Source organism: Nothobranchius furzeri, chromosome 5, assembly GCF_043380555.1.
Source record: "Nothobranchius furzeri strain GRZ-AD chromosome 5, NfurGRZ-RIMD1, whole genome shotgun sequence".
Classification (NCBI taxonomy): domain Eukaryota; kingdom Metazoa; phylum Chordata; class Actinopteri; order Cyprinodontiformes; family Nothobranchiidae; genus Nothobranchius; species Nothobranchius furzeri.
Window position 1 is genome coordinate 65,322,499 of NC_091745.1, and position 14,280 is coordinate 65,336,778.

The 14,280-nt window shown below is 42.3% G+C and overlaps 1 protein-coding gene across 5 annotated transcripts in view; it reads right to left on the reverse strand.

The window, feature by feature from the left end:
- The window catches only part of sema6cb (semaphorin 6Cb), a 181,663-nt gene that overhangs the window by 26,873 nt on the left and 140,510 nt on the right, over positions 1–14,280 (reverse strand). For all 5 annotated transcript variants that reach the window (XM_015949872.3, XM_070551014.1, XM_015949870.3 and 2 more), the window contains 5 exons: positions 13,545–13,676; positions 13,123–13,278; positions 10,707–10,883; positions 10,240–10,377; positions 1,780–1,857 (listed from right to left, as the gene is read on the reverse strand). In XM_015949872.3, the coding sequence (XP_015805358.3) occupies positions 1,780–1,857; positions 10,240–10,377; positions 10,707–10,883; positions 13,123–13,278; positions 13,545–13,676 (681 nt within the window). The remainder of the gene's footprint in view (positions 1–1,779; positions 1,858–10,239; positions 10,378–10,706; positions 10,884–13,122; positions 13,279–13,544; positions 13,677–14,280) is intronic.

A 14,280-nucleotide genomic window follows, 5' to 3' on the forward strand; every position in this document is an offset into this window, starting at 1 on the left:
GACTCTGTTTGTTCTGCAACTCTGACGTTTTATCTCCACAAATAACACAAGCCTGTCCAATTTCTTTGATTGGGCACCACCTAACCGTCCCTCTCTTCCTTCTCTCATCAGTTTTATCGGTGTTATCACTGAAATAAAGCTCGTCTTTAGACATGTAGACTTGGTCACGTCCCTGTGGTTGTCGTGTTGCACCCCTAACTCCCTTTCACCTGAGGGGTTGTAACACAAGTGGGGGCTTGTCCAGGATCTCCCCCCCCCCCCCGAGCTAGACAACAATAGTGGGTGGTGAGTGCTTTGTATTTTGTAAAAACATGCGCTTCGACCTTCAGGATTTTATTGGTGCTCCATCCTACAAAATTCCCTTCTGAAAACAAACCAAAAATAACAGTCCCTGGCAGTTTCTCCCCCCTCTACAGAATCTTTTTGGACTCACAGACACGTACTGATGTTTACAGAACCAAAAAGCACTCCGAGCTTTCAGCAAAGAGCCCGACTGGTCATTCTACTGCTCCACGTCCACGCTCTCCTCTTGTCCTTCAGCTGTTCTATCTGTCCACCACCTCTGAAGCTTGTTTACATGTGCGCCTTTATAAAAAAGACATCTCTCCACACAGCAGAGCCACATTACATGGCAGCTGCTCCTCGTGAGTAAAAAAAAAAGATTTAAACAGAGAACCAGCAAAATGTGTGCGAGGAAAGTGGTGATCTCAGATTAATCATGCTGATGTTGCCCACTTTAATTCCAGATTAGTTATTGACTATTGAGAGCTTGAGACGTCCTCTGATCAGATCATCTGAGGAAATGTGGGAATTATTGCTTCTCCTCTTGCTTGGCTGCACATTATTGACTAAACCGCAAATCTGTCCTTTGATAGTTGCAAAACTAATAATGTCTTTATGTGGCTCTACACACTCATTTGCCTTCAGACTGACCCAGCAGTTAGACAGATCTTATTAACACAGAGTCCAGAAAGAATTAGAACATGAAACATCCCGCTGAAGTGTTTGATTAGAAGCACTTTGATCCCCGGCGGTTCGTTAATAAACACAATAAATCAAGTTTAGCAGAAAATGACATCTGCATCACGAAGGGACTAAAACTTTCATGTTTTCCAAATGAAAACGGGTTTTTCCCATTAATTCTCAAAAGGTTTGGGAGGCAATAAAAACAAACTTAAAAGAAAAGACAAACTGGGTGTAATAATATGTACGTATTAGACTAGTATTTCCCACTTTAGATGGATTTCAGAATAAATGCTTTAATTGCAGCATTCTGATAAAACATTAAAAGATGGACTTAGATCAGGCTGGATTTAAAAACCCTCACATGTAAACCATTATAGTTGCCTCATAGAGACCAACACTAATCTTTTATTAAGCAAACACATTTTAAATCAAATATAAACATTTTTTTATTCTCTTGCTCTTAGTGTAACATTTCAGACATTTATTTTAAAAGAAAAATGAACTAGAGAAGCTGAACCTAACTGCCATGAATGCATGCACAAATGTAAAAAATGTCAATTATGAAGCAATTTCTTCTGCATAAAACCTGCTGCAGACAAGATAAATGTAATATGTAAAGATTTAAAAGTTTATTTTATGAAACCAACAACTTAAAACACCTGCTGTGCACCAGATTAGGATACATTACTTTGACAGGCTGTAATGAGTAAGGTAACACTGCTGTGACACAGCTAAACTCACAAAGATTCTGTTTCAGTGTGTGTGTGTGTGTGTGTGTGTGTGTGTGTGTGTGTGTGTGTGTGTGTGACTTACTTGAATCCAGGTGAGACGGTGACACAGCTGCCTGACTTGAGCCAAACGCAGTAAGGATCCCGTGAAGACAAACAGCTTCTGCATAACGAACACAGACAGTTTGCTGGTGAAGGACGGAAACGAGGAGAAGCTGGAGTGTGAAGAGCAGCGAGAGCAGAGCTGGACGCTAACCGGGTGATGAAACACCACCCTGCCACCGAGCTAGCCCAACAACACCATCACACCCCCACCCGGCTCTGCCTTAACAATGGCAGGGGGAAACAGGATCCGCACTTCACCACTAACTTCATAACAACCCTGCAGCATCCTGCAGCTCAACGTTTAAATGCAGCATTGCCAGCATTTGTCTGCCTATGTGATGTTAAAGACCAAGTTCAGTCATCTTTATAACACATTTGCTGTGGTCTCTACTATAAATTAATGTCTTGTCGGTCAAGCTCTGAGAAAGAAACGTTCTGGCGTTCCTGTTTGAGCAAGTAGAAGTCAGCCAAAGCAGAGGTGAGCAGAAGTCTTAATTCCTGATATTCTGACACCTCGCCTCTGATTGGATAACAGCAACACAACTCTACCACTGTCTCGGTTTGCTCTGCAACGTAGATGTTTTATCTCCACAAGTAACACAAACCTGAAGGAGTTCTGCTGTGTTATGGATTTGCTAATGCTAACAGTTAGCTTCTACTAGACGAGACGTGCTCTGAAGTTTCCTGGATGCTAAACCAACAACAGCCTTCCCCGTTACGAGTCAAGATGGGCGAATTCGTGAATGTTAATTTGACATTATGACGTACAATTTTAATCTGAGCATTTTTTTGTGTATTCTCTATCAGAAGGTAATGCAGGAAATAGGGGTAGAAGACTATTCTCACATTTAGCCTGCATGTGAAACTCAGAGTGACCGATCGTATTTAAAAAACAACAAATCAGAACATGTACCTTTTACAGTTGGGTGAGTGCACGTTTTGCAAAATAACTTTACGCAACGCCTCGATGAACAGATGCATTGCAACATGAATCAATACAGGTGAGCATAAAAAGGCACTGATTCTGGGCTGAAAGAAAATTTTTTATGTAACTTTTAGTTTAAAAGAAATATTCCACCATTTTTCAAGTTTGTTTCTGCATCAAAGTTATAAATAATTAACCATCTTAGCTTGAACAACTCACGTTTTGGAGAAATAGAGGTTACATTCTCCTGCAATGAGCTTAATAATGCAGAATGGAAGTTTAATAGAATACTTAAGATAGCAGAAATACACTGTAATCAGACTAGCCGTTAGCGCATCAGTCCTGTAAAACAAAAGCCACCCAGGAACTAATCTGTGATATTTAGGCATGTTTCTTTACGCTTGAGGCAGATTTGACTTTGAAGGCTCGTGTCATTAGTTTTTCACAACAAGAGAAACTGCTGATCTTTGGTCCATCCTGAGCAGCGCAGAGTGTAGCCATGAATGACTCGATTCTGAGAGCGGCACACACGCTTCACCACCGGCTTCATGTCAGCAGATTGTTTGCCTGATCCTACTTACTGTGCTGCATGTCAGCTTTGTGATTCAGTGAATAACGTGATGAGTAGACCTGTTTACCTCCTCTCTTTAAAGCAGTCAGCATTAACCACGATCAATAGCCATTAGTCACATTCCCTGCAGGAAAGGTCCCAGCAGAATCCCAACATTCAGTCGTTTTCCTCCATTTTGGGACTCAGACATCATTACTGTTGATTAAACTTTTCCTCTGATCTGCAGCAAAAGCCTCTTTCCTCCTGTCAGTGTGCTTTAATCCTGCAGGAGTACTACTGCTGTGCAACAACACGAGGCGCCGCTGAGTGTGTGTGCATCACTTTTACAGCTGCAGGACTTATTGTTTGCAGTAGGGAGGTATTCAGCCAGCAGCAATGACCTAATGAGCATAAAGCACACGACGACAGGAGAACAGGAGCAACAATAACGCTCTCGTGCTTCGGTCTTCGTCAACCCAAAAGCTTCAAGGCAGTCAAGTTTAAATAAGTTTTAATGAGGATGGTGCGACTCGTTTCCAGAGCCTGAAATGATTTATGAGTATTTGAACTGAATGTGCACCGTGTGCGCAGCTACATCCAGTCTGTAATGGGTGGTGAGAAATCCCACTGAGAACAAATCAGTGCATCACCACCAAGCAGAAGGAAATCAAGAGAGGAGCCGTTAATCCCTCGCTGCACCTGCAGCTCCCAGGTAAACGAAATTTACACCTGATCAGGACTGGAAAATACGAACTAGTGTATTTTTTGTTTCGGGAAAGTGGAAAAATTAAACAAAAATTTTAAATGGCGCTACTTGAACAGAAACACAGTGTTTCCTCTGTGGAGCCCTCTGCCTCGGGACCGGTGGTCGGTGGCGGCGGCTGGGGCGCTCCTAGGTGTAACGTCCAGGAATGGTCAGTTTTCACCTACAGATTGACCTACATGCCACCGGTCATCTATAGCCATACATAGCCACCCTGGTGGATTTAACATTCTACCTTCCAACAAGCCACAAGGTTCTGCAAACCTTGTTGACATTTCAGGAGGAACAAGACATGAGCCTGTGTTCCCAAACAAAGCCTTCTTTTTCTAACACCGCAGGATTGCTCACTCTCATGAAAAGGGATCTCATGAGTTAACTAATCATTAAATAATAATATGGTTGAATGAACAAATGTTAAATGAATACTAATGAAATGTTTTGATTAATCTGTACTTAAATTACTGTGGTTGAAATGAAATTATGTTATGATCAGTAATGTTTGGATTTAACAAGTGAATCACTATCTACAATCATATAAAATGTTCATAAGACATAAGTTAACTCATTCACTGCCAATGACGATTAAAGTCGTCATTTGCATTTTTTTCTGTTTGAGCATCGGAACGAGCCCCGCGCTGAGAGAACAAACATCTCAGCCCTGAAGCCGATCTTCATCCGCATACGTCACAGATCACATGATCAGGAAGCAGAACATTCATGTGTTAAGAGATCGTTTTGGGCCGTTCCTGTAAAAAAAGTGAGGCGCGAACCGGAAAAGCGTCTGCCGATCACAATTCGACAACGGATTATGAAAGAACGGATAATCCTCGAAACACGCGGATTCTTCCTGATGTAAGAGGTGAGTCTCCTCTTTGTTTTGGTTGTTTTGGCATCGACATCATGCTAGCGTGCAACGTTCTGTGACTCTTAAAAAAAACAGTAAAAACTGTGAGAAACACTGGCAGCGAAGGCCGTTAGTGATCAGGAAACGGCTGGCAGTGAGTGAGTTAAAGTAACGTCACCGCACACAGATATTTTCTTACCCACAAACCAGTGCATCCTGTATCTGAAAGAAGGTGTGTTCTGAGGTTTGTTTGTTAACACCCCTTAACATGGCATGTCCCGATTGGCCAAGTAAATAATAATATGAGAATATTAAAACAGAATCACTGGGGAGTGATTCAGCATTCCAGAATTCTGTTAGTTGAGCTAACTCTGACTGGCCATCGGAGGGAAACTCTGCTCACACCGCATCTCTTGACGAGCTTTCGACAAGCTAAAAGCTGCCTACAGCTGACACAGCAAAACGCTACCTTCAGCTATCCAGACACAGCTGCTCTAGACGCAAACTAGTTTCAACCTGTGTGCCTGGCGACATCTCTGGACTGGAGCGTCGGTGCTGCGGTTAATCTACTGAACCTCTGTGCCCAATGGTCATCCGACCTCCCTGACCTCCGGATCCACGAAGAGGGTCTCCAAAGAAAGGGTGAGGTGGACACACATGATTGCGTCTGATGCCGTTTTGATAAGAACCAACTTCATAGTTTAATGCAAACCAAATTCTTTTCACACCCAGAACTCAGTTCTTCTAGATACAAGGTTCTGATACACACACCATTCAATCACCATACATCACATCACATCCACGTAGATTCATCCATCACAGTAGTCTTAGTTAACTTGCCATGTTTTTAATTGTTTAGAAAATAAATTCTTACTTTTTATAAACCTGACTCTGTCTGAATCACATCTTATGGGTCATAAGTAAAGGTAATATATTAAGCTTAAAAGCACAATGTTTAACCATACATAGGGTAGTGCCCAGGTGGTGGTGGGGGTTTCCACCCTCCCTCCCAGGGCGGCCTGGATTGGTGTCTTGGCTGCTGCAGTCGATCTGCTACTGTCGAGGCAGATGGCTCCCTTGACAGCATGTCTTTCATTACCTGTCCAATCTGAGCTCAGCCTAGTCACTAGGCTGAGCTCGACAAACTCCTCGGTGACTGTCAACGTGTCATCAACTCCGTGGATGAAAATCGCCAGTTGAGCAACATCTGTAATGTGCGTACTTTCATCAATAGCAACTGAAAAAGCAAAAAAGGACAACTTTTTCCCTCAATTGGCTGTCCAAATACGCTGAAATATCGGAAATCCTGTCCGCAATTGTGTTTCTGGTCAGGCTGATGTTTGCAAAAGCTTGGCGCTTTTCAGGGCACACAATCTCCGCTGCCCTCATCATGCACGTTTTTACAAATTCCCCCTCACTAAATGGTTTTGAAGCCACTGCAATTTCATTAGCAGTCAGGTAGCTAGCTTTCACTGCAGCACCACTGATATCTCGGCTGTGAGTAAACGCAGACTGCTGTTTATTCAGTCCGGCAAACAGTTCATTCACCTTCTCTCTTCTCTGCTGTCCTTCAAATTTGTCATATTTTTCGGCATGAAGACTTGCATAATGGGGAAGAAGATTATATCCTTTCAGCACTGCAACATGCTGTGAACACACCAAACACACCAAACATACAGCTTTTCCGTTCACTTCCGTGAAAAAATAGGGGGACGTCCATTTTTCTTGGAGCAACCTGCACTCTTGTGTCCACTTTTCTTCTTTCTGACAGAGACATCTTGGGCTGAAGCACAAAATGTAGACGCCGTATTAGATATCGGGGGCAAAACAAAGTAGCTCATCAGAACACCTGTTGCACTTGGTTGACACACTTGCTCTGGCTGAGGATGAATGGCTTGCTTACTTAACACAATGCCTATTGGACCATTTAGTGGACATATTAGGAACAGCAGGTTTTTTTAATAGAAAAATTAGAGTTTATTTTCACTCTACATTGTAAAGTATGAAAATAAAGTTTATACAACCATCTCGCGGGCCGGAGGTAACCTGTTTGCGGGCCGGATCCGGCCCCCGGGCCGTATATTTGACACCCCTGGCCTAGTGTTTACTGTGGTCTTTTAATGTGTTATGTGGACAAGTGTGTGTGTGTGTGTGTGTGTGTGTGTGTGTGTGTGTGTGTGTGTGTGTGTGTGTGCCTGGGAATGGTTTGTGGATTGGGGGTAAAACTGTCACAATTGTTTTAAGTGTGGGAAAGGGAGGGAATGTGGGTTATATGGGTCATTTTAATCTGTTAAGCACTTTGTATTGCATCCTATGCAGGAAAAGTGCTATATAAAAATTCTTTGACTTGATTTGATTTGAACACACTTTAAGTTATATATATATATAATTTTTTTTTTCAGTTTAGACTCATCCAGTGATTTTGGTAAAAAATAAAAATACCAAAGACGTCTCCAAGTTCATTTCCTTATTAAGATAATTTTATTTCTTACTAAAATCAAGATTAGATTTCAGACCTAGATCTCCATGTGGACCTCGGGCCTCCGTGAGCCCCTCCTACTGCTTTAATACTCGAGTATTTCCATAAACACACAGCTGCTATAACTCACATTCTTTATTCTTTTGAACAAATGTAAACATCTTTTACACATTTACATTCTGAATATGATCAATAGGTCAATAAAAATAAAGGTATGTTTATAAAAACAACAGCTCAGGTTTTTCTACAAGTTAGACTTTTATATTTGACATGCATCACTAGTGAAATTCTTAGCTTTTTTTTTTGCTTAAAAATAAGAAAAAATATTTAACTTTAAATGTTAAAGTTGAAAAAAAAATTGTGTTTCCACAGTTCACAGATGGAGGACTAAAATGACTGTCACCGCTGTGTGTGACTGCCAATATGTGGAAAGGCATACTAAAGTGCTCCTTTAATAAATTATTCATGCACTAGCCATAAGGTATATATGCAGATTTGGCTCCACTCTGCCTTCCTTCCCTCCATCAGAGGCGTTCATTTGCAGCGATACAACAAAATGAGCGACGACCCTGAAGCGTGGCGGCTACAGTGGCAGCTGCAGGTTCAGCAGGAGAAGTGAAGCTAAGTCATGTTTGCTTCAAGTTGTCATCAATGTCGCTTTTTTACGAGTATTTGTGTGTGTGTGTGTGTGTGTGTGTGTGTGTGTGTGTGCAGACATGGAGTGTAAGGAACATCCATTAGCTGCTGAGGGTCTCTGAGGCTGAGGCTCATAACTTCCAGCTGTCATGTTGCCAAATTATTTGGAATAACAGAAATCGGACTTTCTGGAAACAGTTTCCGTTAGCGTGACACTGCTGGAGAAAAACTGCTCCAGTTCTGCAACGTTTGATACTTTTACTGGATCCTAAAATACTCAAGATGTCTGCTTTAACAATGTATTCATGTCATTATAATGTTGCACAAGTGAGCTAAGTCCTTCTCTTTCATGGAAAAAAGATGACGATGCAGAGTAACCGGCTAAAGACAGCTGACTGCCACTGATTAAAAGATAAAAGATGATAAAAGCCAAACTGTTTATTACGATGAACTGTAATCACGTGACTTTAGTTTCAGCGTGTCAAATAAAAAGCAGGATATTATTTAAAAATCATATTTTGTAAATAATATTTGTCTTGTTGAAAGTGTTTTTCTTTGTTTTATTTAGAAAGTTATTTATGAAAAACAAAAAAATATATCAGATTAGCTAAATTTAAACTTGTTTTTTTCTTGCAAATCTTATTTAGCTCCTGGGGACCTCATTTTTTCCTTCTAGAGATCTTCCTCCATTTTCTGTTCTCAATAAATGAATAATTAAATTGAATTTCTGTTTTGATCACTGTTTATCTGTGATATTATTATAAAACTTGAGCAAAACAATAAAAACAAACAAAAAAAGTTGAGATTTACAACAAACATGAGTTGATACATCATCCTCATCCTCATCATCAACATCATCATCTAACTAATCACCAAAAGGAAGACGGGGCTGAACTTCGTTTATTAGTTTTAATGATTTCTCTCATCTCTTCCAGAGGATTCTTTTGGCTCGGCACCTGAACGACTTTGAAGCTATGCCATCAATCCACCGCTTTTGTGCAAAGAAAAACAATCCACTTCCAGCTTTCCTTTGCATAATTTAATCAGTTTATATAAATAACTAATTTCTGATGGTACTGAAAACCCCTAAACCCAAGTTCTTATAGTAGAAGCTCTTTATTGTGTTTTTTCTTTCTTTCATTAAAATTCCAATTTCATACACTTCCCTGCTGCTGTTCAAAATAAAGTATCTTCTGAAACATAATATCAGCGGCAAGGCCTCCAGTGAAGGAAAGCAACAACAAACCAAACCCGATAATAGAGGAGCAGGAGGAGAAACAGACCAGGACTGAAGAAAAAATGAGACATGGGAGTAAATCTGATGAGGAGGGAAACAGATTCACTCGCGTGTTGGAGGACACGCTGGCTGAAATCTGACCTCCTGCTCCGCGCTGATGCAGCTTATGAGGCCCTAGTCTCAGGAAGAGGTTCGCTGTAGCTCCAGTCTTTAAAAAAGGATCTTGGGATGTGAACTCGAGTAAAACCAGCCTGATCCCGCCCACCCCCTCCGTATTCCTGGTTTTCCTCCCCCCTGCTTCATCCACCACTGCTGGATACAAGCCAATCAGCTGGATCCAATTTATGACTAAACAATGTTGAGAGCTTCTCCAGGCCTTTGCAACGAGGGGTTAGCATGCTATGGGGGTATTTGCAGTCCCAGAGAGAGCTGGGGGTGGTGGGGGTGGGGTGGATGGGGCCAGCATTCCTCACAGCCCCCAAAATAGATCACGAAGCAGGAGACCAAGTACGTAGGCTTTAAGTTTAAAGTTCTGCTCTGGTCTCTCTGTAACCAGGATCGTAGTTTAATAAAAAAAAAAAAAAAACAGGAAGCACAACTCAGTGATGCTTGTGTCTGAGAATAAAAACTCACCACAGCTAAAAATCAACACCAAGTTAACACAACTGCTTTATTTTCCCAAGTAGGCTCAATGGTGATCAGAGTGTGTCACGTCTAAAACGGTCCAGGTGGAAACATGCTCTCTCCTCTCATAAGTCCGTACGAAATGATGATTCTGTGATCTACCTGCTTTGTGAACTTGTCCTTCAAGATGTCAGGAAGTTATCATTTAGCCCGCTCCTATGATAAACAAGTACTTTTATTTTTGTGATGTTACCATAAAATGATTAGGTTTCTAAACATCATAACCTCTTTTCTTGGTGTGAGGGTAAAAAGGTTAAAAGCACAAGCGAGACACAACTCACAAGTCCAGATGATGGTTCACGCCCCACTACTGGTTACTTACTTCTTACAGTCGCTGTAATCTGAGCAGCGGCTGAGCGGCACGCGGATTACACAACCAGAGAACGCCACAAACACCGCGTGACGATCTCGGTCCAGCTCAAGACCCAGAACCCTCCTGTCCTCCCCCCGAACGTTGCACCTAGAAACACACACACACACACACACACACGCGCCCACACTCTTTATTACAGTGGAATTCTGACGTGAATCAAAGTTTTTAGGCTGCACAAAAAAGTCGACATAAAAGAAATATCTCCTCCAGCGGTACAAGATGATGCAAAGTGTTACAAAAGACTAAAGACTGAGTGGGCAGGACAGATCAGGGAGGGACACGGAGGAGGAGGAGGAGGAGGAAAGAGAGAGGAAGAACACAGAGAAACTAAGTAAAGGAGAAGAAGGGAGCATGTTCAAAAGGGAGCAAATGGTGACAACAGAGACAAACTAGGACACAAGATAAAGTCTTCTTACTTGTCTGGGTTGTAGATGTCCATGTCCTCCAGGAGCTGGGTGTTGAGGGATGAGTTGGATCCTTCTGTGCTGGCCAGAATCTTCAGGAGGTGACCATTGTCTGAGCCCAGGAACACCACGGTGTAGTTCTTATACGGCCCTGCCGACGTATCCACGGCAATCTGGGTCAACTTGAACCTAAACCAGAAGAACAACTGTTATAAAGGCAGCAGATGAAACAGCTGCTGTAATCAAATCCTCGTAGTTTACCGGTAAACTGCACAAAGGGTGGGTGACTACTGAGCTCATTGTGTAAAGCGTTGGTGAGCAATCAGTCAATTCACTGAACTACCCACCATTCCCTTCTTTCATCGCCTGCATCCTTTAATCCCTTCATCCTATTAATGCACCCATCCATCCACCCACAACCAGCCGATCGATCTATCGGGCACGTTCCTCAGCACGTCTAGTCCTGAGTTAGTTTCTTTCTGTGCCGCGTTGTTCAGTATTCATGATGAAGAGTAGCGACGGCTGCTTCATATTCACCCCGCTCTCCTTAGGCTCCACCTGGGAGCTGCCCAGTATCACCACAGCCGTCTACAGCTGGCTCCTGCGGAGGATTGGCAGCTTTGCTGAAAGGCACCTTGAGTCCACAGCTTGTTGAGGGACGGATGAACTCTCCCCACTCACTTTCTCTGACTGCACTTTCCTCTTCTGGTCAAGGATTTAAAGTCTCTCCCTCCAAAAATACTCTGGCATCATTTTATTTCTCCATCCTTCTGAGGGAGGACACCCTTCTCCTTCTGTCCCTCCCAGATGGTCCGACGCAGGCTGGTGTGTTTACCCACATAGACTTGCCTGGCACATCCCTGCAAGGACTCGGCAGAGCGGCGTGGCGTGCACTTGGTTTGATTTCATTTATCTAGTGGCTCTGTGGGGAACGGCGCGGCAGATGTGATATTTTTGGCGCCAGATGTGAGGCGGTACACGTTTCCTGGGTGTGGAGACACCATGGTGTCGGACTGGCTGTCAGCCTGGCTCTGCTTCAGGAAACACGGTGGCAGCTCCTGTGTGCTACCTTTGTGTGTGTGTGTGTGTGTGTGTGTGTGTGTGTGTGTGTGTGTGTGTGTGTGTGTGTATCACTGATGTAAATCAACTGCATGTCCAAATATGTCTGAGGCTTTTTGTTGTATATGAAACCCGTTGACATTTTCAACAATTAGGATACCAAGGAATTCTCAGATGTCACATCAGACACACCTCTCCAGTGCGTGCCCCGCTTTGAGGCATCTGCAGGTCAGACACTCGAGGAGGACTCTCTCCGGCGCTCCTTGGCTTTGATGTGGACCGGCATCGACCGGTGAATAAATCCGATGGGTTTTAATGAGGTACAAGGTTGAGTGTTCCACCTGAACTCACTCATCTATTCCAATCACAGACTGGAGGCTAAAACACCGTTGGTGCTGCACCTTATGCTGCCACAGGAAACAAATGCATACAACCAATTAAAGAAGCGACTCTGGGATTTTCCCCTGCAGCCTCCATTCCTAACTGCAACGTTCCAGTTAATGGTTTTGTTTTTAATTTGACTTGGTGAAAATGTTCAGCTAGAACAGAGAACGTGGCTATGATATTTTTTATGTATACAAGTAAAAAAAGTGTTTAGTAAAGTAATAGTTTGATGCAAGATCCTGTTTTATGAGGAATTGCGTGAATAAATAAAAATAAATAAATAAAAATATGTAAATAACTTGAGCTTGCAGGTTTTCCCCTTTTGAATCATTTCAAACAATCATATCCAGCAAAAAGAAATCTCCACAATAATCAAGCAAAGACATTTCATTCTCTTTTGTGCAAGTTAAAAGTACATAAACTGAATTTTACTTTTATCAAAGATTGACACCTTTGTTGGAAATAATATCATAGTCTTAACGGCAGATTTGTGGAGTTCTAGAATGTTGACTAGATAAAAGAAAACAGGGCATGCCACCTTATGTATGTAAATATGAAGTCTTGCCACGATCCATAGTCAGAGCTATGTGTGGCTGTCTTTCAAAATGTCTTCGCACAACATGACATACTCATCACTAAGGAAATCAGTTGATGGGGCAGTTCACCATATGAAGAAGATGATAAAGAAGAAGTAGAAGAACTAGAAGTAGAAGTAGAAGTAGTAGAAGAAGAAACAGAAGAAGTCGAGGAAGCGGAAGAAGAACAACACGAAGTAGAAGAAGAAGTAGAAGTAGTAGAGGAAGAGAAAGACATAGAAGAAGAGAAAGAAGAAGAAGTAGAAGTAGAAGAAGAGGAACCTCTATCTGCTCATCACAAAGAAGACTAAATCATCCAAAGTTGCTGCCAAGGCCGTTTCAAACGAGTGCCGTTCCTGAGTCCCTGAAAGCAGCTGGTGCTGACATTAGGTGGTAACCACCCCATCTACCTGCTGGTGGTGCGGGTGAAGAACGGTCTGTCGTTGACTGAGGGAACCGACTCGTCCATAAGGGGGTATGACTTGATGAAAGCCAGTGTCTCGTCGGGGAAGGTGGTGGATGACTTGTAGGTGGTGGCGGATGCCTCACCGGCACAGCTGCCGGGTCTGAACAACAACAGTAAAGAAGGAACATAAACATCAGGCATAAATCCGGTTCAACAGGCACAGATGTAAAAACACTTGCAGCCATTTGTTTTAGGGGACCAACAGGCGGATAAACAGGTGTCTTATGTGAGTGCTTGTTTTCTTTTTTCTGCTTATTTGTTTTTTTTTTCTTCCTGGAGATGTCTGTGCAGAATAATAACAGCAGCTGCACAAACTCCGTTGGTGCTGGAAAGTGTCAGTTTGCTGTTTAAAGATGCATCTCTTACCTCGGCTTGGGGACCAGCTCCTCTGGAACAGGTGTCCATGCCGACTCGCTGTTCCTCTGCTCTTTGAATTTCCCGTTGAAGGCCCGTTCTATGTCGTCCATGTAGAAAGCACACACTGCTGAGCCAGTGATGCTGCGCAGGGGCCACAGAGGAAGAACAAGCATGTTAAGAGTCAGAAGTGTCAAATTCTCTCTGCCAACAACAACTTCTGTTCGTGTAAATTCAGTATACTGACTTGGTCTCTACATTTATCTGTATTTAGATGTTTCCATTTGTTGATTCAAACTTTAAACTAAACCTCCAGGATGTAACTGTTCATGTAAAGTACTTTTCTTTTTAACAGTGCGATGTAGCATACGTTATTTTAGCGTTTCTGGGTTAAATGCTAATGAGAAACTGTTGGGTGAAATCTAAGGTGTTTTTTTGTCATCACACTAATATATAAATATAAATATAACCTATTAGATGAATTTTCACTTACATCAGTCACTGGAACCCCTTCTCATTTTAGTCAAAATAAATGTGCTATCACAGACTTATCCATCATCATGATTAATCAGATTACATTTTTAACTAATTAACCCACCTGCTGCACAGAATGACAAACTCTCTGTAATGCCTGTTTTCACATTTTGGACCATTTGTCCAAGTCGAATTGCCATCACACGTGAGCAAATGGGAACTGATCCGGTAGCAACAGGCCGCAGAACCAATCAACTCAATATGGAAGGTGCTA